Source organism: Osmerus eperlanus, chromosome 14 (genome assembly GCF_963692335.1).
Source record: "Osmerus eperlanus chromosome 14, fOsmEpe2.1, whole genome shotgun sequence".
Taxonomy (NCBI): Eukaryota; Metazoa; Chordata; class Actinopteri; order Osmeriformes; family Osmeridae; genus Osmerus; species Osmerus eperlanus.
In genome coordinates this window covers 568005-591177 of record NC_085031.1, presented here as the reverse complement: position 1 = coordinate 591177, position 23173 = coordinate 568005, and the positions used below count along the sequence as shown (strand labels likewise).

General features: G+C 42.2%; 1 protein-coding gene across 1 annotated transcript in view; it reads right to left on the bottom strand.

The window, feature by feature from the left end:
• dnm1a (dynamin 1a) overlaps positions 1-23173 on the bottom strand; it is a 286115-nt gene that overhangs the window by 76681 nt on the left and 186261 nt on the right. The window contains exons 15-17 of the mRNA XM_062478483.1: positions 17475-17507; positions 16994-17107; positions 3474-3583 (exon numbers count right to left, since the gene is read on the bottom strand). Of these exons, the coding sequence (XP_062334467.1) occupies positions 3474-3583; positions 16994-17107; positions 17475-17507 (257 nt within the window). The remainder of the gene's footprint in view (positions 1-3473; positions 3584-16993; positions 17108-17474; positions 17508-23173) is intronic.

Below are 23173 nucleotides of genomic sequence, written 5' to 3'. Positions count from 1 at the left end.
TATGACAATATGTTTTGCAGAGAATAACCACTTGACTGAGAAGCAACAGTCAGTTTAGAACAGCAAGATATATTCAATTGTTAATTGGCCTAACTGAAGGCAATTGTACTTAACCATTTGCAAAGATGGCAAAATCATTTGAAATTTGTGCCAACTGTAGGCAATAGTACTTGTCATTTGCAAGGATGTGCTAATACAATTGCAATTTGATTAAAGGAATGAAAAATTCCAATCGGTTGTGAACAAGTGTCCAGTGGTTTGGAGGTTTGCACGTGTTGTTTTGAGAATGTCATTTCTGTTCCGTGAAATGAGCCAAAGCAATGGAGAAAAACTGTAATATAAGTGAAGACCTATTAGGGAGGGGCCCATTCACTGGACCTTTTCAGGGGCCCAGCAATTTCTATGGGCGGCCTTGGGTAGTGGTGTCGCTGGTGGAGCACAGAAACTGGCGATGGACAGCTGCGGCTGTGCTCTGCTGCCAACGGCGGCCTTGTGGCTAGCACCATGCATGTGGGACTTGACAGTGTTGTTGCCCATCGAGGCTATGCTAATCTTCTTTTTCCAATATATACAGTAAGCCTCACGGTTGTTTTCAGTGACAGGCTTCAGCCGTTGTATAAACCAGGCATCCAAACTCCTCACCTTTGGGTGGGACTCACCTTTTTGAAACCAAAATGGGTAACCTACGTGATTCGTGCAGATCCGATGAGAAAATATTGGTCGTGGCCAACACAGCGGAGGTTGGCTCTGGAACCTATCGTCACTCCTAATGGCTAAACCTCACAGCCAATCAGAGGCAGAGTGGGGAGAGGTTTACAGACCCATCTTACATCATCAACAGGGATACTAAATTAGAAACCCAAAAGGTCCACTCACCACATTTCCATTCAGTCCAGGGTTCGGAAAAAGTGATGGTTTATTTTTCTGGCCCTTACCTCAGAGTTCTGGGGGTGATTTTTTCAAAGTGTCTATGCTTTGTGTCATAGTGATGTTTCACGTTAACACTTTTGACAAGGGCAACCGTCTCATTGCAGATTAAACACATTAAACACGGGTTTGTGCATTGGAATCAACTTTTTGCTTTTTGTCAGGTTTCGTCTCGCCATGATTTTCGCTAAGAAAGAAACAGGTAGCCTACCGTTAGCAAATCGATTAGCCTGCGTTGTTGCGAATGACACACACAACCTGCGTGACCCACAGAGGTTGTGGCCAACATTGAGTGAGTTGTCATGGTGATTACAGTTATTACAGCTCCAGATTGGACCTTTGGATTGGACACGGAAGATAGAAACCACTAGCCTGGTCCTAACCAGACTCTCATACATTTAATTTGTACAGAGAGTCTGGGATCGCTCCATTGACAAGCGTTAACTTCCTTGAAGACGGGTACTCTGTTGAAGTTGGATCTGCCCAGAGCCACTCTGGATCTGCCATAACCAATCGCTAGCGTTCACCTTAGCCACCTCCTTCACCACTAACGGAGCTAGCTGGAAAATCAAACTTTTCCCAAACCCCAAGGGGAGGAGAGCCACAACATCATGGCCACCAACAAAACTCTGAAAAGATTGTTCTTGCTCCGGCTTTAACTTTTGGATAACGGACCGAATGGCTTCGCTCGCTCGCTGCCATTACTGATCTACAACTCAAACTAGTGCACAACATCAACGTCATCGTTCTCTGCAACTCCCTCTGTTCGCTGATTGGACCTACAAAAAGTTGATTTGAAAAATTAGACTAATATGCTGAAATCCAAGACCTAGTACAGAAGCAAAATATAAATTGAGCGGAAGTACGTAGGTGGGCAGAGCCAGGCGAAGAAACCACATCTAGTAGGAAAAAAATATAGGCTATAGCACAAAATCACGCATCAATGAAAATTTGCTTGGATCATTTACATTTTACATTTACATTTAGTCATTTAGCAGGCGGTCTTATCCAGAGCGACTTACAGTTAGTACGGGGACATTCCCCCGAGGCAAGTTGGGTGAAGTGCCTTGCCCAAGGACACAACGTCATCTGGCACGGCCGGGAATCGAACCGGCAACCTTCTGATTACTAGCCCTATTCCCTAACCGCTCAGCCACCTGAGTCCCGGATCATGACAATTAAAATGTTGATTTTGGCTTCGGTCCAAATTGTATTGCGTCTGGGTCCAGATCCGGACCGGAGTCAGCTTAGTGAGTACCCCCGATCTAGTAGAAACAATTTTAATACAATTTTTAAAATTATGTCTATTGATGAGTGGTGCTTTTCTTATAGAAAATAAGTAGTTCAACACAGGTAATCCCATTTGTTTAATAGTTTTTTATGATGTATGTCAGGAGTCCCCAAACATTTTTCTGCGAGGGCCAGATAATTTTTCCTTTCTTTAATGTGGGGCCGGGTCGGTCTGTAACAGAAAATTACATGGGCCGGAGTGACTACCAGTATTATTGTGGAGATTTTATTATGATTTTAAATGTATTTATTCTGCTAGATTAGTTTATTATTTTGTTATGCACCGTACATCCGTACATATGAAGGGATATATAGCCTATTAAAAGAGCATTATTACTATCATAATGACCTTTTTTCATATTCATTGCTATTGAAATCAAAACATTTACTTACTTTTGCATATTAATCAGTGTGAACTGATCATGTCTTCTTTTTTTTATATATATAAAAAAAAGTCTGGCATTGTTCAGAGGGCCGGTCCAAATGTGTGGGCGGGCCATATTTGGCCCGCGGGCCGTAGTTTGGGGGGCCCTGATGTATGCTATACAAAAAATGTATTTTTGTTTAAAAGAACATGACATTGTTTATAAGAGCACAGATTCTACATAGATCCAGCCTCTTAATTTTGCACTCAAAGTGCACCAGATTGATGCGTTTAACTTAATAATGTTGTTCCGAGAGTTCACCATATCTTTCTCACCTTTTTTAGCCCTGACCTGTTTGCAGGCCTGATTAACTCATCATTCTCCAACCAGGAGTCGGCAAACTTACATTTCCCCATTTCGGAGTCTGTTTCGCGACATGTGGAGGGCGACACATCACCTAACCAAGCATTTTGTAAAATACGTAATTGTTTAAATGGGGAGGAAAATAAATATATTCATGCATACTTTTAGGAGTCAAACTCTTTGGACAAAGCTTGAACAAAATATTATACCTCATAAAATCGGGATTAAGACTTTTTAATACCTTTTAAGGGCCTTAATTTTCCCAAAATGGATTTATAAACTTTTAATACTTTTTAAGACCCCACGGGACCCTGTGGCATTATAAGAGAGAGATGAGCAGTTTGCGTTCATGAAAAATAAATAGATCTAAATAGTCACAGGCACTTTATGTGAAAACAAATGCCCCTTTTCACCAATACGCTGCTTGAATCAGATATCAGTCAGATCACTTCACAATATAACAAGGGGGGAGGTACACAAAAAACATACAATTGTGTTTAACATCTGTAAGTGCATCTTTGTGTTTACCTCTGCTCAGTATTGAAGAGAGCAAAAATGTGCTTGCTGGACATGAAGCCCTTCTCCACATCCCTCAGCTTCAAGTTGTCCACCTGGAGCATGTACTTTTTCTCTTTCTCCTGCAGGAAGTTAAAGCCTGTTAAAGCCATGGAAGAGGTAGAGATAGAAGATGGCGGCCGTCATGGGTCCCAATGGCTGTTTTGTTCCCCATGAGCAATACGGGATGCATACACATTTTCAGACATATGGGGCAGAGTGAAAATAACGTAGACTTTGGGCGTTGTGTAGAGCGCCACCTGTTGGCAATTTGCGTCATAGGTCTTACTCATGGCTTGTTGTGCCAAATGTGAAAACTTTTTACAGTTGGGATATTGAGTTATTGGGCAGTTTATGGCAATAAAGAGTATGATTATAATAATAATACTAACAATTACAATAGGTTTCCTCCTACCGGAGGAATCGTAAATATAGCTGCAAGCAGCAATGGCGGATTCCTCTTCAAGATTGTGAACCATTTCAAAATTGACATGAGAGAGACATGTATTCCATACACACACAACATTCAAAGGCAATTAGAGCAATGGCTGATTTTAATTTTTTATGAAGTCTTTCACAAATTGTAACTGGACATTATTGGTTCTTCAGACTTTTTGTTCAACATGAGCAAAGGCATACATACCGATTTACAGAAATGTTGGCCAGGTGGGGTGAAAATGCCATAATTTTGAATGTGACAACTTTGAGGCGTGTAGTGATGGGAAGTTCGGATAATTTTACTGACTCGGTTCTTTGAATCTCGTTCAGTAAAATTAACAAATCTGTTTTTCGAGTCATTCGTTAATTTTGGGGGGGGGGGGCTTAACCCTGGCCTAAATACGTCCACTGCAAACATTTATCATATTCGCATGTATATGTTAGTGCATGTAAACCAGCAGATACTATTTTAAAAGAAAAATTCCCGCGTTAAAATAATGCATCATGACAGTTTGTATGATTTGAAATGGTAATTTATTATCACACTAGCATTTAATTATCACGGCAAACAATTACACTGCACTGAACTGTAAGTAAAGTACAAAAAAGTAAAAATAACAAAACTTGTAATTATCACTTGTGAACGAATGTCATTCACGTCTTACTAAACCTAGTCACGCAAAAGGGGTAAACAAATCCTTTCTGTTTCCTCTTCTGAGCCTATGCAGGTCACGTGAAAAATGATCCAAAGACTCGTACCGAAGACCCAGTTGGGAAATGAACAAATAATTTCTGTTTCCTCTAGCTACCAGTACTGAGCCTATACAGGTCACATGAAATATGATCCAAAGACTGGTACCCGAAAGAAGGAACGAATCAATGTCTTCGGATCAATGTTTCGTTCTTCTGCCAACCGAGTCTTCGGATCAATGATTCGTTCACCTCCCGACCGTGTCTTAAGATCAATTTTTCGTTCTTCTGCCAAACGAGTCTTCGGATCAATGATTCGTTCATCTGCCGACCGTGTGTTTGGGTACGAGTCTTTGGATCCATTTTTCATGTGACCTGCATAGGCTCAGAAAAGGACCCAGAAAGGATTTGTTTACCTCATTCAGTTTCGCGTGACTAGGTTTAGTATAGTAAGACGTGAATGAGATTTGTTCACAAGTGATAATTACAGGTTTTGTTATTTGCACTTTTTTTTAATCTTGGCCACGAGAAAATGAACGAATCACTCTCTGAGACTACTCGTTACTCCCGAGTCATACTAATGATTCATTCAGAATGAACGAATCGTTCACGAACGACACATCACTAGAGGCGTGCTCTTTAGCACTACCTATACTCTGATCCCTGATACCTGGTAATGCCATACGGTCTGGTAAATGCCCCTTTTGTCTTTCAAGCGTTTGTCAATTATGTCCTCAGGAAGTTCCTGAACAAGTCATCCCAACAAGAGCATGTTCCGTACTGTGGTGTCCCAACTGCTATGGCACAACCTGTTTGAATTTCACCAGACACAGGTCGCCTTTCTGGGGTATATAATCAGTGAGGATGGCATTGCTATGGACCAAACTAAGGGCACAGCTGTTAGGAACTGGATAGGATAGCCTATGCTAAATGAAGATTCAATTTAACTGAATTCTATGAAGTGCATTTTATTTATTTACTAGATAAGCATTTGTGTGTAGACAGGTAAGCGCAATTCTTATGTTATGATGACATAAGAATTGCAACCGTATATAACAAATACATGCATTTCTGAAATATAGAGGTATACATGAGTGAGTTACAAAAAATGAGTACATTTGTATTTTACATCTTTGAACTGGCTGCAATTAATGCCCATATTCTGTTAAAGAGTGCATGTAAAAATAAGCTAAAGGAAATGTAAGCCTATTCTTGAGGTGGTGAAAGAGCGGTAAGCATCAGAATGGAATGCTTGGATTTTGGATGGTAACTTGACTTGAGTACACGCTGAAGGAAACTTGAGGGACCAAATTTTACTGTTGATTGTTTTTTCTACAGGTACACTCTTGCACTTTTTGAGTTTCATGTTGTTTAATTGTAACTTGTTTAACTGCATGCTCTTATGGTTCTTCCCTTTGGCACTTATTTGGTTTTTCACAATGTATGCTTCATGTTTTGGCTGCTTGCAATGTGTGGGGCTATCTCGTTGTTATGATCAGTGACCTATGCTCTTTTGTAAAGCTCTCTCTTGGAAGTCCATCCATCCATCATCTGCTGCTTTTCCGGGGGTCGGGTCGCGGGGGCAGCAACCTAAGCAGGGAGTCCCAAACTTCCCTCTCCCCGGCCACTTCCACCAGCTCTTCCTGGGGGACCCCGAGGCGTTCCCAGGCCAGCCGAGAGACATAGTCCCTCCAGCGTGTCCTGGGTCTTCCCCGGGGCCTCTTCCCAGTGGGACGTGCCCAGAACACCTCACCAGGGAGGCGTCCAGGAGGCATCCTTATCAGATGCCCGAGACACCTCAACTGGCCCCTCTCGACGCGGAGGAGCAGCGGTTCTACTCTGAGCCCCTCCCGGATGACCGAGCTTCTCACCCAATCTCTCAGGGAGAGCCCAGACACCCTGCGGAGAAAACTCATTTTGGCCGCTTGTATTCGCAATCTCGTTCTTTCAGTCACTACCCACGGTTTGTGACCATAGGTGAGGGTAGGAACGTAGATCGACTGGTAAATAGAGAGCTTCGCCTTTCGACTCAGCTCCTTCTTCACCATGACGGACCGATGCAGAGCCCGCATCACTGCGGACGCCGCACCGATCCGCCTGTCGATCTCGTGCTCCATCCTTCCCTCACTCGTCAACAAGACCCCGAGATACGTGAACTCCTCCGCTTGGGACAAGATCTCCTCCCCGACCCGGAGATTGCACTCCACCCTTTTCCGGTCGATAACATGGCCTCAGATTTGGAGGTGCTGATTCCCATCCTAGCCGCTTCGCATTCGGTTGCGAACCGCTCCAGTGAGAGCTGAAGGTCACGGCCCGATGAAGCCAACAGGACCACATCATCTGCAAAAAGCAGCGACCCGATCCTAAGGTCACCAAACCGGACCCCCTCAACGCCCTGGCTGCGCCTAGAAATTCTGTCCATATATTTATTTTATTTATAACCTTTATTCAACCAGATAAAAAGCCCATTGAGATCAAGACCTCTTTCACAAGGGTGACCTGGCCAAGAAAGGCAGCAGCGCACGTCATAGTGGTCAAAACAGACAAACAACAATAACACACAGGCAGTAAAAAACAAACAACAAAAAACAAAACATTTAAATTCTTAAGAGCGAGAAAAATAAGAAAAATAAAGTGCTGAAGTTATCGATACAGTAACAATTTAAGAGCATAGGCACTGTTCAAAAGATTTCCATTGTCTTTTTTATTAAATAGAGCGGAATGCTTCCAGAGGAAGAAGGTTTGCAATTTTAAGTTCTGATTGAAGGGCATTCCAAGCAGAAGGGGCAGAGAAACTGAATGCTTTTTTTCCCGTTTCAGTTCGGACTCGAGGAGCAGAAAGATGCAGAATGTCATTTGAGCGTAGTGCATAACGACTCTCGGTTCTCCGAAGGAAAGTTCATAAAAAAGTGGGAATTAGGCCAAGAAGAGCCTTATACACCAGAGTTATCCAGTGTGTGTAGCGTCTCATTTGTAAGGAAGGCATGCCAGCTTTTACATATAGTTCACAGTGATGGGTGAGGTGGCTACAACCAGTGATGAACCTCAGAGCACAGGGATACACAGGAGTCAGGGAAAGAAGGCAGCTGGTTGACACTGACATATATACAACATCGCCATAATCAAGAACAGGCAAGAAAGTGGCCGTTATTAGAAGCATCCGAGCTCTCAGAGAAAAACATCATTTATGTCGGTAATAAAAACCGAGCTTCACCCTTCATTTTGATATCAAGTTTTTTACATGTAGTTTAAATGAGAGCTCCTCATCAATAATGAAACCCAGGTACTTATAGCTGGTAACTACCTATAGAGTTTCACCACGGGCAGTTCAGATTGAAGGGATATTTTCCATAGGAACAGATGAATTTGAAAAAAACATTAATTTGGATTTATCTGCATTCAAAACCAGTTTCAGTTTCTCCAGACGGATCTGTATTGCATCAAAGGCAGACTGTAAAAATTGAAATGACTGAGTAAATGATTGTGAGCAACAATAAATTACAGTATCATCTGCATAAAGGTGGTATGAGGCATTTGACATGTTTGCACACAATTCATTAATGTAGATTGTGAATAGAATGGGTCCTAATACTGAGCCTTGAGGTACACCTTTTGTGACCTCAAGAAAGGTGGAGCTAACTCCAGCCATCTGAACACATTGTGTTCTACTGGTCAAATAATTGGCAAACCAAGAGGCCGTGTATTCGGAAACGCCATTCCTGCAGAGAATATTTAATAGTTGATTGTGATCCACGGTGTCAAATGCCTTAGACAGGTCAATAAACAGAGCCACACAGAACTTTTTTGAGTCCAATGCCTCATGACACATCATTGAGGACTTTTAGGGCAGCAGTAGTAGTGCTGTGATGCTTTCTAAAACCTGACTGAAGAGGATTTAGAATGTTCCTAGATTCCAAAAAATCCTTCAATTGATCACAGACCAATTTTTCAAATACTTTTTCCAAAATACATAATTTAGAGATAGGTCTGTAATTATTAACGACTGAGGGTTCGCCTCCTTTTAGCAGTGGGAGGACAAATGCTGATTTCCAGACTTTAGGTAGTTTGTTTGTGCTGAGGCTTAGATAAAAAATATTAGTTAAGGGCTCAGCAATTAAGTCAGCAGCCAGCTTTAGAAAAAATGGATCCAAACTATCTGGAGTCCAATTTTTTTAGCGCACTAAGTTATGAACAGAATCGGTGACAAAGGGCAGCCCTGATGGAGTCCAACCCTCACCGGGAACAAGTTCGACTTACTACCGGCAATGCGGACCAAACTCTGGCACCGGTCGTACAGGGACCGAACAGTCCCGATCAGGGAATCCGGTACCCCGTACTCCCGGAGCACCCCCCACATGAGCCCCCGAGGGACACGGTCGAACGCCTTTTCCAAATCCAGAGCGGTGTAGAGCTGGGTGTAGAGCTGGTCCACAGTTCCACGGCCAGGACGAAAACCTCTTGGAAGTCGCTTTGGATAAAAGCGTCTGCTAAATGCGTAAATGTAAATCCGTTGATTCACTACAAGATCGATCATTACAAGGGGGGATGGGATATTTCACCTTCCAAACAGCCTGACAATGCAATGCACAATGCAATGCCTGAGGTTAGGCTATTTATTCTATTTAGCCCATGGATGTTAAGGGAAAAAAACGAAGACAGAAATGTAAGCCAAACACGCAGAAGATGTGAAAGTTGACAAAACTACTTGTGAAACATTATTGGTAACACTTTACAATAATTCAAAATAATAATAATACAAAAATTGTGTGATACACACAACATGTGTATTCAAATGTATTTAGCATTTGTGACAATTTTCTTTACGTTTATTGAATGATAATAGTGTTTTCTTTATATACACGTCAACGTGTGAACTGTTGTGAAGGATCATTGCTAAGTATAATGGACAATATGAGCAGGGACTTTTGACGGTTTACTGAGACCGAAAGGACCTTGAGAAATGTGAAAGTATCTTTGCGCCTGTTCTTCACATGCATGGAGAAACTGTGAGAGAGCGGACATGTCTTCCAAGATGGCTGCCAACTAATTCTGCCACTTCCAGCGGCAGAATTAGTGGGAATTATAGTCAAAGCCACCCTCGGCTTTGTCCTAGCAGCGAAGCGTCGTAGGAGAGGCAAACGAGCCGGTGCACTGGTGCGACTCCGTCGGCGTGGGGCACGCACAGCGTTACCAGGGATATTTCTATCCAACGTGCGTTCACTGAGCAACAAACTGGATGAACTTCAGCTACTGGTGTGGAAAAACAGAGACTTTCATTCATATTCCGTTTTGTGCTTTACGGAGACATGGCTGAGTGAACTGATCCCACACTCTGCGCTACAGCTAGCAGGTTTCAAACTGCTGAGAGCGGATTGTGACCCTGTGCTCTCTGGCAAAACGAAAGGCGGTGGTATTTGTTTTTACATTAACAGTGGCTGGTGTGAAGATGTCACAGTGATTCTGCAGCACTGTTCTCCTGATCTGGAATCATTTTTTATTAACTGTAGATCTTTTTACTCGCCACGAGAGTTTGCATCATTCATTCTGGTTGGCGTCTACATGCCTCCGCAGGCTAGCGTCAATGAGGCTCAACGTGTGCTCGCCAGCCAGATACTGAGTGTGGAGCATGAAAATCCGGATTCCTTGGTTATTGTGCTTGGCGACTTTAACAAAGGCAATCTCACTCAAGAACTCCCAAAATATAGACAATTCATCAAATGCCCTACCAGAGAAGGAAACACCTTGGATCACTGCTACCTTACAATCAGCAAAGCATACCATGCGGTCCCCCGAGCAGCACTGGGTCACTCTGTTTGCTTGGACAACAGAAGTGGAAACAACTAACGTAATCATTTCAAATAATATCTTGTCAATCCGTTGAAAACAGTGTTGTGTAGACACAATAGATTTATTTGTACGTTTTTATTTCAAGTCTCCACCTTAGTTGTTTCAGTGAGTGTTGGCTGTGTTGCGTCTTTGCTTCACAGCTTCACTCGTTGTAAACCAACCAATCAGCGCGCAGCTCATCTATATATTCATGAAAATACCATAAAAGGAGAAAACCTAGTGTTTTTTCCCGGGAAAATTTCAGAGGATGTATCAGGGGGCATAGAACAGCACCCGGGCCATTTTCAGCCCAACCAATGTTACATACCCTATTCGGAGACCGTAAGGAACAGTGTGAAATACCCCAAAAACCCAGTCAATCACCCCTTTAAATCCATCACAGACCCTCTACTGGACCCCCTGCAGTTTGCCTACAGAGCCAACAGGTCTGTGGACGATGCAGTTAACATGGCCCTCCACTTCACCCTACAGCACCTGGACTCCCCAGCATCCTATGCCAGGATCCTGTTTGTGGACTTCAGCTCTGCCTTCAATACCATCATCCCCGCCCTGCTTCAGGATAAGCTCTCCCAGCTGAACGTGCCTGATTCCACCTGCAAGTGGATCACAGACTTCCTGTCTGACAGGAAGCAGCGCGTTAAGCTGGGAACACAAGTCTCTGACTCCTGGTCCATCAGCACCGGATCACCTCAGGGCTGCGTCCTGAGGTGCTCTTCTCCCTGTACACCAACAGCTGCACCTCCAGTCATCCGTCCGTCAAACTCCTGAAGTTTGCGGACGACACCACCCTTATTGGGCTCATCATTGGGTGGAGACGAGTCTGATTATAAGTGGGAAGCGGCCAACCTGGTGACCTTGTGCAGCCAGAACAACTTAGAGCTCAATGCTCTTAAGACAGTGGAGATGGTTGTGGACTTCAGGAAGAACACAGCCCCACTCACCCCCATCACCCTGTGTGACTCCCCAGTTAACACTGTGGAGTCCTTCCGCTTCCTGGGCACTATCCTCTCCCAGGACCTCAAGTGGGAACTGAACATCAGCTCCCTCACCAAGAAAGCACAACAGAGGATGTACTTCCTACGGCAGCTGAAGAAATTCAACCTGCCAAAGACAATGATGGTGCAACATCATGATTCTACACAGCCATCATTGAGTCCATCCTCACCTCCTCCATCACCATCTGGTACGCTGCTGCCACTGCCAAGGACAAGAGCAGGCTGCAGCGTATCATCCGCACTGCTGAAAAGGTGATTGGCTACAATCTGCCTACCCTCGAGGACCTGCACACCTCGAGGACCCTGAGGCGAGCGAGGGAGATTGTGGCTGACTCCTCCCACCCTGGTCACTCCCTGTTTCAGTCACTCCCCTCCGGCAGAAGGCTGCGGTCCATCAGGACCAATACCACACGCCACAAAAACAGTTTATTCCCTTCTGCTGTTGGCCTCTTCAACAAGGCCAAGGGTTCACACTGACTTCATGACTTAATGCCCTTAAAACAACACTGCTTTTTGCACTGGACAATACAATCCTGTACCATTTGTATTTTTATATTGTAAACTACTGCAACTTATATTTTATTTTATATTTTATTGTATAGTTTATTTTAATCTAATTCCATTGCTAGTTATGTACCCTTAGTTTGCTAGTTATGTACCCTTAGTATAGTTAGTCCTCATATTAAAATTTTTGATTCCTATATGTTTAATGTTTGCACCTTCCTGCCAAAGCAAATTCCTTGTCTGTGCAAACTTTCATGGCGAATAAAACCCATTCTGATTCTGGTCTTCTCCATCTCTTTATTTTCTCTAGTATTTTCAGGTAAAGAACTCAAACGTATATTGAGAAAAGTGTAAAAATATGACAACACACATAACATACAATGAGTAACAGGGTACTTGGGGAGTAAGCTGGGTGAAAGATGTTATTTTTTGAGTATTAAGTTTTCCTTTGGTTTATAATATCCAGCTTATGCAGTCGGTGATTGAATGGATATAAATGGCTCAATCTATTGTTATGTTAATCGTAGCAAGTTAACATATTTGATTTTAATGAACAAAGCATTTATTTGTTAATGTTCAAGAAGTTTAGTGAAGTGTTTAGAAGTATACAAGGTAACTGCATTTGGCGCACTTGGTAAATGAGGGTGTTAAACAAGTTTATTTAACATTGGAAGCTGTTGTAACACATCTGTCAAAAATAAGGAATGTGAGAAATATTTTGTTACTATTGATGGAAATTAACTGTGTTGAAAATCTTTCGATTTTTCGCAGTGAAGTTAGGTACGTTGGGCACCTAATGTCGGCTGAGAGTGTAGGTTGAGCCTAAGGACCTGGAGGCTCTAACATGCAGGACTCCCCAGATGGTGGAAGACGTGAGACTTCCGGGGTTCCTCTGCTAGCACCGCGCCTTCATCCAGGACTTCTCCAGGGTCGCAAAACCATTGTACAAGGTGCTGCAAACAAAGTCTGGGACAGCACTGGACTCACACTGTGGGAGATAATGTAAAGGACCATAAGTTCTCTTGTCAGAAAAGTTGAAGATGTAACCCTATTTATTTTTAGTAATTATTTTGATTTTATGTATTTTTGATTTTATTGACTGTGTGTAGGTGTGGTTTTGGAATAACCAATAGTATGAACCTGCAGAGCCAGAGAGCTGCAGTTTCAGGACCGCAGTTTCAGGACCGCAGTTCTAGGACCCTCGTTTTATCTGACAGCGCCACCTAGCGAATTGGATGGCGAAATATACTATTGAGTACGTGTCACTAGATCGCAACAAGATAGGCTATTTGAATGGTTTGGTGGGGATCTCATTCTAAATATGACTGTAACTGTTAGCTGCTCCTGGCCTTCTCTAATCCCTGCTCTCCCCTCTCTGTCCTCCCTCCACACATCCCCTGTGGTGTGGGAGGTTTGAGCTATCAGCACCTGCCTGGTTGTCGGTCTGCCAACGCTGGACTTGGTCCCAACCGGAAACCAGTCTCCATGACGGGCAACAGCGAGTTTCCCGGTCCTTTCCTACATCTACCAAGTTGAACAATGGATTTTGGTGTTTCAAAACCCATTGACACTTCCCTGCTGTATGACTATGTTAAGCCTGTGTTCTGCTCCTCTCTTTCACCAACCGTCTCTGGAGGAGGGGATCCCTCACTGAATTGCTCCTCCCAAGGTTTCTTCCATTTTTTCTCCTGTAGTGAGTTTTTCTGGGAGTTTTTCCTTGTCTTCCCTGAGGGTTTAGGTTGGTTGAGGGGCAGTTCTATGGGCGTATGTGAAGCCCTCTGTGACATGCTTGCGTGTTAAAAGGGCTATACAAATAAATGTTGATTTGATTTGAATGGTTTGAGAGAGGCAAGAAACAAGGAAAACAGGGGAATTGGATAATTCAGATATGGATATATAAAAAATATATATACAATAACAATCGCAGTATCACATCCATCCACCCCTCCACCAAAAACACCTGCATCGCTCCATCCAAGTCTTCATCCTCCCTCCACCCCATCAACCACTCTTGAGAGCAACATTTTAATGGATTTCTAGATTTTCGCTACCACCAAAAGACCAAAAAGAGTGCGACCAAAGCATTATTCCCCACAAACAGTACTTTCTGTCTTCAACTTGTTGTTAACATTGTATGTTTGGCAATCAGTGTAGCTCATAGGTAAAAGTAGCTCATGTGAATCATGTGTGGTTATGTATAAAACCACTCCTGTGTCGTGAAACGATTTCGACAGCAAAGTTGAAGTTAGCTAGCTAACGTTAACTTTATTGTCTAATTCAAGACACCAGAATTGTTTTTTACATAACCACACGTGATTCAAAAGAGCTACTTACACTTCTTCTTGTTATAATTTAATGGCGAGCCGTAACCTACATTCACTACTGCAGGAAAATATTGATTATCTTGTTCTGGTCCATGGTTATCCAATTCACTAGGTGGCGCTGTCAGATAAAACGAGGGTCATAGAACTGCGGTCCTGAAACTGCAGCTCTCCGGCTCTGCAGGTACTTGCTACTTGAAATAACACATTTTATTCAGGATAAATAGGAGGGAGATGTCAGACAAGTTGAAGATGTAACCCTTTATCCTGTATAAGAATGATACTTTGTTTAACAGTCCATGTGTGCAGAGAGAAGCTACCCCTAAATTAACTCTAGGCTTACATAAACATATTGGACCCTTATCTCAACCTGGAGGAAGGTTGAGCATTTGTTACAGACTAAGGCTGAGAGGATGTTTGTATGGAGAGAGATATGTCTCAAAAGTATTCGTAAATGCAAGTACCATGATCCACAAATGTTTCACGATTTACAAATGTGTTTTGCGATCCACAAAAAAAAATTCTTACTCGTGATTTGTAAGTTTGCATTTACATAAATGTGCTATGACTTGTACACACAGATGTCCATTTGTAAATATATTGTTTGTAATTTCTTAAAATACTTAACATTTCGTGTGTGCATTTCTCATGGTCTGTCATTTGTAAATCTACAATTCGCGTGTGAAGTGTTGAATCTGCATTTGTGGATTGCCCAATACACGCATGCAATCCTTCTTCCTATGACGTAATTTTGAGACATTCTTTTTGGTCTTTTGCGATCCACACACAAATAGCTTTCTGATCCACAAACACCCCCCCCCCCCCCCCTTTCGACAGTGCCATCCGGTAGGTGGCAGTGTTGTCCTCTGCCCACCGGCTTTCCTTTGACTGAGCTATTAGCCCAAAAGCTAACGTTAGGCTAGCAAGATTCAAAGGCAATAACATTGTGTATGGTTGACAAACAGTAAATATAATTTTACAGTATGTTTGACAAGAAGATTTGCTAGCTAACCAGCCATGTCACTGTCCCAAAATTAATATCAAGATTTTCACGAACAAAGTAGGCCTATCGGCCATATACTAGTACTATGCTACAGTACGGCCGCAGCCTGTGGAGCGAGGTGAATAGCAAATGGGATGTGAGATGAGCGGTTACGTGTAGCCTAGTACTAGTAGAGCTATATGGCCGATACTTTGTTCGTAAAAAATCTTGATATTGATTTTGGGACAGTGACATGGCTGGTTAGCTAGCATGGTTAGCTATGGCACTGTCGAAAGGGGGGGGGGGGGGGGTTGTGTTTGTGGATCAGAAAGCTATTTGTGTGTGGATCGCAAAAGACCAAAAAGAATGTCTCAAAATCACGTCATAGGAAGAAGGATCGCACGCGTGTATTGGGCGATCCACAAATGCAGATTCAACACTTCACACGCGAATTGTAGATTTACAAATGACAGACCATGAGAAATGCACACACGAAATGTCAAGTATTTTAGGAAATTACAAACAATATATTTACAAATGGACATCTATGTGTACAAGTCATAGCACATTTATGTAAATGCAAACTTACAAATCACGAGTAAGAATTTTGTTTTTGTGGATCGCAAAACACATTTGTAAATCGTGAAACATTTGTGGATAATGGTACTTGCATTTACGAATACTTTTGAGACACATCTCTCTCCATATGTTTGGGGGTTTGTGTGTTTAAAGGAGGAGGAGCTTTTACGACACCAGAACCAGAGATTCAACCACGGTTGATGACGCACACACGCAAACACGCACGCAAGGTCTATGCAAGGGAGCCAATGAAAGGAGAGCCATGTGACAGTTGTATGAACCAATAACTGTGAAGAGCAGTTTTGTTTAAAATGTTAGCTAGCACAACATGCTAGCAGACAAACTTTGTATTACCATGGCGTGTGAAGTTTTGTCTCTTTGTGGCCGGCCGCAAGCAATAAAGCTTTCTTAACTTCTTCACCGACTGACTGTGCAATACTTGATAAAGATGAATATTTCTTACATCTCTCCAGGACTCCAGTGGAATGGACCAGGGAACACTAACAGACCTTCGAGAAGATAGTAGACATGTTAATTAGTCCACTGGATACTGCCCCTTTTATCTGTTGTACGGGCGACATCCTTATCTCCCAGTAGATCGGATTATCGGTTTGTTGGAAACAATGGAGGAAGTCACACCAAAGGGGTATGCCAATCAGTGGGCGAAGCAAATGGCTGAAGCGCACAAGATCGCTGAAGGAACTAGTTGTCAAGCGAGTGAACAGGAAAGACACAGTATGACCAAAGAGCAAGAGGAGTAATACTAGAAGCGGAAGACCAAGTTCTCGGGGAACGACGATATGGTTGGGAGAAGATGGTTTATGTGGTTAAAGAACAAGTCTCTGAAAACCCAGTGTAATGCACGGTAAAGTTGACCCGTTTTCCATCAGACCAAAGGGACCCTACAATCATCTGCAATGTTTCTTGAAGTAAAACATCCCAAAAATATCCAGTAGATATCATTCCATTACATGAATGTGAACTAATGAAAGCCATACTTTTAATATGTAACACATAGTTGAAGGGCAAGAAACTCACAGCACACACAACGTTTTCAAGAGGAAACACAGCACAATCTCACCTGCCAGTGGTTGTGTGTGTGTGTGTGTGTGGGGGGGGGGGGGTTTAAAGCCTTACCTCATCATCCTTGTACCATGACAGTGACTCAGCTGTGAGGACAAACCAGTACTCCTTGGCTCCTCCCTTCATGATTCCGATATTATTGATTGTCAGCCAACCTTTCCTGATGACCTGGAACAGACGAGAAGACGAGGAGAGAAATTAGAGAGACAAACACAATGCTCATAACTTGAAAAATATTTGGAATGTTTCTGTAATGCATTCATTACCACATTATATTGTGCTTAAAGCATTTTGGAGAATCATGTCTGTACTGTCCAGAGTGGAAGTACTTAAAACTACATTGTGATAACAGGGGGCATAAATTACATAACCTAAATCTATCATAGCAAAATATCTATTGCAACATAATGACTGCTTCTTTATCTGTCTCTCAATCTTTATTTATCTCATTGTCTCTTCCATACCATATGGAACGGTGTGTGCATACTTTTGTGTACATGTGTGCATTTACTGTAAGTGTCTGTCTTTTATTTACCTTAAACCGATCGTTAATTGATCCTCTCTCAGGCTGAGTGGGAATGTGGAGAAAATGTTATAAAGCTGTGCCACTCTGTTGAGCGCATCACAGAGTGCAAGGGGCAAGGCCATAGACCTAACACAGGGTACCAGCACGCTCCCAAGGGCACTAGAGATGGCTATAGGAAGAAATATTGTGTCTGTGTGTGCATGTTGCATGGGAAGGGGGCAGGAATGAGTGGGATGAGTGGAATGGGGTGTGAAAGAGGCTAATATTTAGTAGCTAGATTTTAAACCATATACACACATGCTGTGATGGAGATGCTTGGTTGTTTTCTGTGTGTGTGTTGCTTAACCCTTGTGTTGCCTTCGGGTCACAATGACCCGAAGGTTCACAACGACCCATCGTTGTGTTGCGACAACTTTACCCAATACAAAACAAAATAAAAAGCATTTTCTTTTAACCTTCGGGCTGTTGGGGGTCTGAGACAGCCCGACGGTTAAAAGAAAATGCTTCACTTTATTTTAGTATGAGGTAAAGTTGTCGCAACACGACGGTGGGTCACAATGACTGAAGAGTCACAATAACCCGAAGATAACACAAGGGTTAAGGGGTGTGTCAGAGAGAAGGGAGGAGAGAAAGTCTATTTCTTAAGCAGTTGTACTGTGGGGTTGGCCTCCGGAGGCTGTGGTAGTAAACTATGAACCCTGCCTCATCACAGCAACTGACTGTGTGGCCAAGGCCAAACAACTTTACCCTCTCCATCCATGACAAGATAGAAAGGAAAGGAACCATTGAATTACACTGAGGGTCTAACAGAAAAACTAAATGACAGAATGAAGTGAAGTGAAGAAAGTCAGAAAGAGAGGCAGGGAGTATGTATCTGAAATTAAGATATAGAATTGAGGTTTAAAGATTATGGCAAAAGGTTTCCGTAATTTGCTAATTCCTTCCTTCTCTCACCTTCTCTCTCTCCACCACATTCTTACTCTCTGTCTCTGAGTTTTCATTTGACAGCCTTTTCAACAACAGCTGTATCTGCAGGGGTGTCAAACTCATTTTCACCGAGGGCCACATCAGCATTATGGTTGCCCTCAAAGGGCCAGTTGTAACTACGATGTAACGTCAGTAACGATGTAAAAACATAGGGCCTCATGTACTAACGCTTTTGCGCCCACTTCAGGTGTATTTGTTTTGCAATTTGCACGTAAAAGCATGGCGAGGTATGTGCAAACATGCCGCACTGAGGTCAAGGCGGACACTGCCTGTCACGGGAACTGAAAATGGCAAATTGCGCTTTTCCGTATCATGCATATGCATTCACGGGAGGGTCAAGGGGAAAGTGGGAGTTTCCCATAAAGAGATGGGAGGGGATGTGTAAAGTGCGCCTGATTATGTATTCCGCGGTATGTACAAAAACCGCCCGTGAAAGTGCGCCTCTATTTTGCGGTGAAAATTCTGTGCCTCTTAAAAGCAGGTGTAAACCTGGATGCACGCGGGTTCCCTCGCATATGCCTCCTGGTGAAATTACAGCAGTAATCCGAGCAAAACGAAGACATAGGCCGAGGAGACGATCTGAAAGGATTTTTGCCACAAGGATCACACTTTTTCCACGAAATCATTACGCGTTACAGATTAAGCAGCCATGCAATATTACAGTTACTGGAATTTGTAATTTCGGTCCACATTGAATTTTTTGGTGTCGGTGTAGAATTCCGGCCTTGTATAATATTTTAATTCGCTGTTACCTCATGAACAAGCACATCAATTTTGTTATCACTAAATCTTTGTTTTCGCTGTTTTGACTTTGGTGGCTGATGCATGATAGAGAGAAGGAGGCCCATTCAATTGCTGTTTAAATGCTCACAATTTACGGTATAGTGGGCTAAGAAAGGTGCTGATTACCCGATGAACTGCAGGTTTTGTAAATACAACGTAAACTGAAGTATCACAGGGTGCGCAATCTGCGGGTTGGCCATGGTGCTAATAAAGCCACGTTTGCAAATGTACATACATGAGGCCCATAGTGTTTTAATTGTAGCTTTTGTGAACATAGGGCCTAATCTGCTGCAATTGCAGTCCGCCTTGAACAATCTTCTGTTTTTCTGGGAGGATAAATTTGGCATATTTATCTCCATGTTTGGTTTCAAAATGCCGACGGAGATTGTACTCTTTAATGACCGAAATCGCCTTATAACACAAAATACATTCTGGTTTGTCTCCTTGAAGCACAAACATTCGCTTTCCCATCTTTATTGAAACTGCCTTCGATCCAGGGCCGGATGCAGCCTGCTTTGACTGGGGGTGCATTTTTTGGGGGTATCATGATTACGGAAGGGGATCGTATTATTTTTTATATTGATAGGCCTACCATTTTTGAGACTGCTTATCGATCCGAGTGTTAATCAGGTACGGAGCCAGGCGTTGTAAACATTCTGGGATTAGCCCAAACCTAGGACGTATTCTGGATTTGTTGTGATGCTAGATAGGTACTTCCACACTTAATGCGAGCACGCATAGTGCGAGAGCGAAATGTTTTGCCCTTTATTTGAGCACAGAATAGTTTTTTGAGGTTTATGTAAAATAAATTGTGCTGTCAGTTAAACACGTTATTAACGTGCTTTTTGGCCTAGCAAACTTTGTAGTTTTTTTCACATGCTGTTGCAACAACTAGTACCGTTAAAAAAACTACAACACTACACCAGATCTAGCTAGACCGGAAACAAAACAACTGGCATGCCGCACACACTTGTTTGGGCTTGCGAGCCGGCTAAAGAGTAGTAGGCTAACGTTAAGTTGAGTGGATGGGGAGCACGAGACGTCAAAATGCCAATAAGATTCTGAATGGAAAGTTTACTTTTGAAAAGTTGCCAAATGGTACCATTGACGACCAAAGTGATCTGTGTTTTGTCGTTGTGAACTGAGCTATCATCGCAGCACGTCCAGTCTGAAATACCACTTGATGGCCAAGCACACAGCTGATGCAAATTCTCAGAATGCACGAATACACCTGAACAAAAGCAAATGAAATTTCCACTCAAAATGTTAACAAAAAATTGATTAACGATTTCCAACACAGCCTCCATTGGTATTCTTAACCTGGAATGCTAATATATAGTGTAGGCACGAAAAAAATAAAAGGAAATTGGAAAACACCTGGGAATAAATACATTGATTAGAAAATATATATAAAGTTATATGTGCTCGCTATAACTTATATTGGAGCCGTCATCGCAATTAATCACTCGTGCAGTGCATGTCCGCGAATACGTTTAACCCTTGTGTTATCTTCGGGTCATTCTGACCCTTCAGTCATTGTGACCCACCGTCGTATTGCGACAACTTTACCGCATACAAAAACAAAGTGAAGCATTTTCTTTTAACCGTTGGGCTGTCTCAGACCCCCCACATTGCGAAGGTTAAAAGAAAATTATTTTTATTGGGTGTGCTTTGCCTTCGGCAAGGGCACAACCTTTGTTCTCTCACATATATATGTTTTCCTGTTTCGCTTTATTGTTGGAATGCTGCTTCAGCATTCCAAGTATTATTCTTTGAATCTTTATTCAACTTATTGTTGGAATGCTGCTTCAGCATTCCAAGTATTGTTCTTTGAATCTTTATTGTGAGAATGCTGTTAAGCATTCTCACAATAAAGAGGTGTGGATGCTAGGTAAATGTTCGTTTTTCTCTCTGCCTAGCTCGTTAGCTATCACAGCTGCGCCATCACCGTGGCAACCAAACAAACAAGCACCAGGAAAGCAAAAGGAACACGTTTTTGAAACTGCAGGTAGAGTCGTATTTCTGACTGCACAGACATATAAAGAATATCTCTGGTTTCGGCAGAGTCTTGGGTCTCGGAAAATATCCTTATATTTTGGATTGGACGTACAGTTTTGCGTCTAGGTTATCTTGTTTGAGGTGTGGATTCTAGCTACATTTCTCTTATTCTCTGCCCTCAGCGCGTTAGCAATCATAGCTGCTCCATCGCCGTGGCAACCAAACAAACACGCACCAGGAAAGCAGAAGGAACACGTTTTTGAAACTGCAGGTAGAGTCGTATTTCTGACTACACATACATATAAAGAATATCTCTGGTTTCGGCAGAGTCTTGGGTCTCGGAAAATATCATTAGATTTTGGATTGGACGTACAGTTTTGCGTCTAGGTTATCTTGTTTGAGGTGTGGATTGTAGCTACATTTCTCTTATTCTGTGCCCTCACCGCGTTAGCAATCATAGCTGCACCATCACCGTAACGACAGACACGCACCACTCAGTCTATCACACAGGTGATTGGTACATTTACTTGACCATGAGAAACACGATTACTAGCAATTGTCGGTTTATACCAATAATACGATTACTCCGTTTACATGTGTAATTAGTTATGCGATTACTCAATAAACGCGTCTACATGATTCTTTTTCATTAATCGTTGTATGCTCCACGGACAAAACTTGCACCATCATCCTTCTGCAACAAAGTGTCGCCGTGTCTTCCTGTATCGGCCCTACTGCTGTATGTTTCATTCCATCAACACATTGAATCCTACTAAGAAAGCCGAGTAAACGCACTCAATGGTAGGCTACATCTGCTACTGCTATTACTATCCCAACTATAATTTAATCTGTTAAAACGATAATATTCTTGTTACGACTAGCTAGCCTACTTCTTCTTCTGTTTAACAGTTCAGCTTCTCCCACATTGTAGGCTATTTTAGCTCTTAGCTTTGTTAAGATGATGCAGTTCAGCTTCCACATTGCCTCTTTTGTGTGACTCACACATTTTTGAAATTCATTTCAGCTTGCGGGTATTTTCTCATTTCTCACTTTTATACTTTTTAAAATATAAAGGTTTTTGTGCAAATTATTCTCCCTTTAAAAGTAATGGTAAATCCTTTCAAATCATTGTTGGAATGCTGCTCCAGCCCCTTTCAAAAATACCTTTCGGTTGCTTTGAAGCTTCAGCTTATAACTTTCTACTAAATTTTCACTATTTTCAGCTTTTTTAGCATGGTCAGCTATCCCCATTCAGGTTTTCAGCATTCTCACTGCTGTTTCGCAGGAACAGCCGTTTCTAGTTGTGAGAATGCTGTTAAGCATTCTCACTATTGTTTTCCTGTTTCTCTTTATTATTGTGAGAATGCTGTTAAGCATTCTCACTATTGCTTTTCAACTTCTCAGTTCTTCCGCCGTTTTTTGGCCTTTAACTCGTTCTGCATACTTTAACCGATTCCTACAACTTTTGTATCAAAACGTTCAGCTCCTTCAGGAGATGATGGCTATGACTTTTGGTATTTCTCACTTTTATACTTTTTAAGACATTAAGGTTTTTGTGCAAATTATTCTCCCATTAAAAGTAATGGTAAATCCTTTCAAATCATTAAAAAGCTTCCTCCTCTTTCAAACGTAACTACTTCAGCTTACTTTCAGCTAGAGACACCATTCAACCTTTAAAATGTTCACAAGACATTCAGCTATTCCCAAATGATTCAGCTTTTTCAAATGTTCAGCCAATTTTGAATTATGACAGTTTGAAATACATTAAAATGTTTGCTCCTTCTTGATTTTTATGAATGAGCAGCAAGCAGAGTGTTTTTCTGATATTCAACTAATTTGTCAAACAAATTCCTCTAACGTTCATATAGTTTAACTTACAGAAACAAATTATACCTTAAAATGTAGGAAAAATTGTCTTCTTTCAGCCAATGTAACTACTA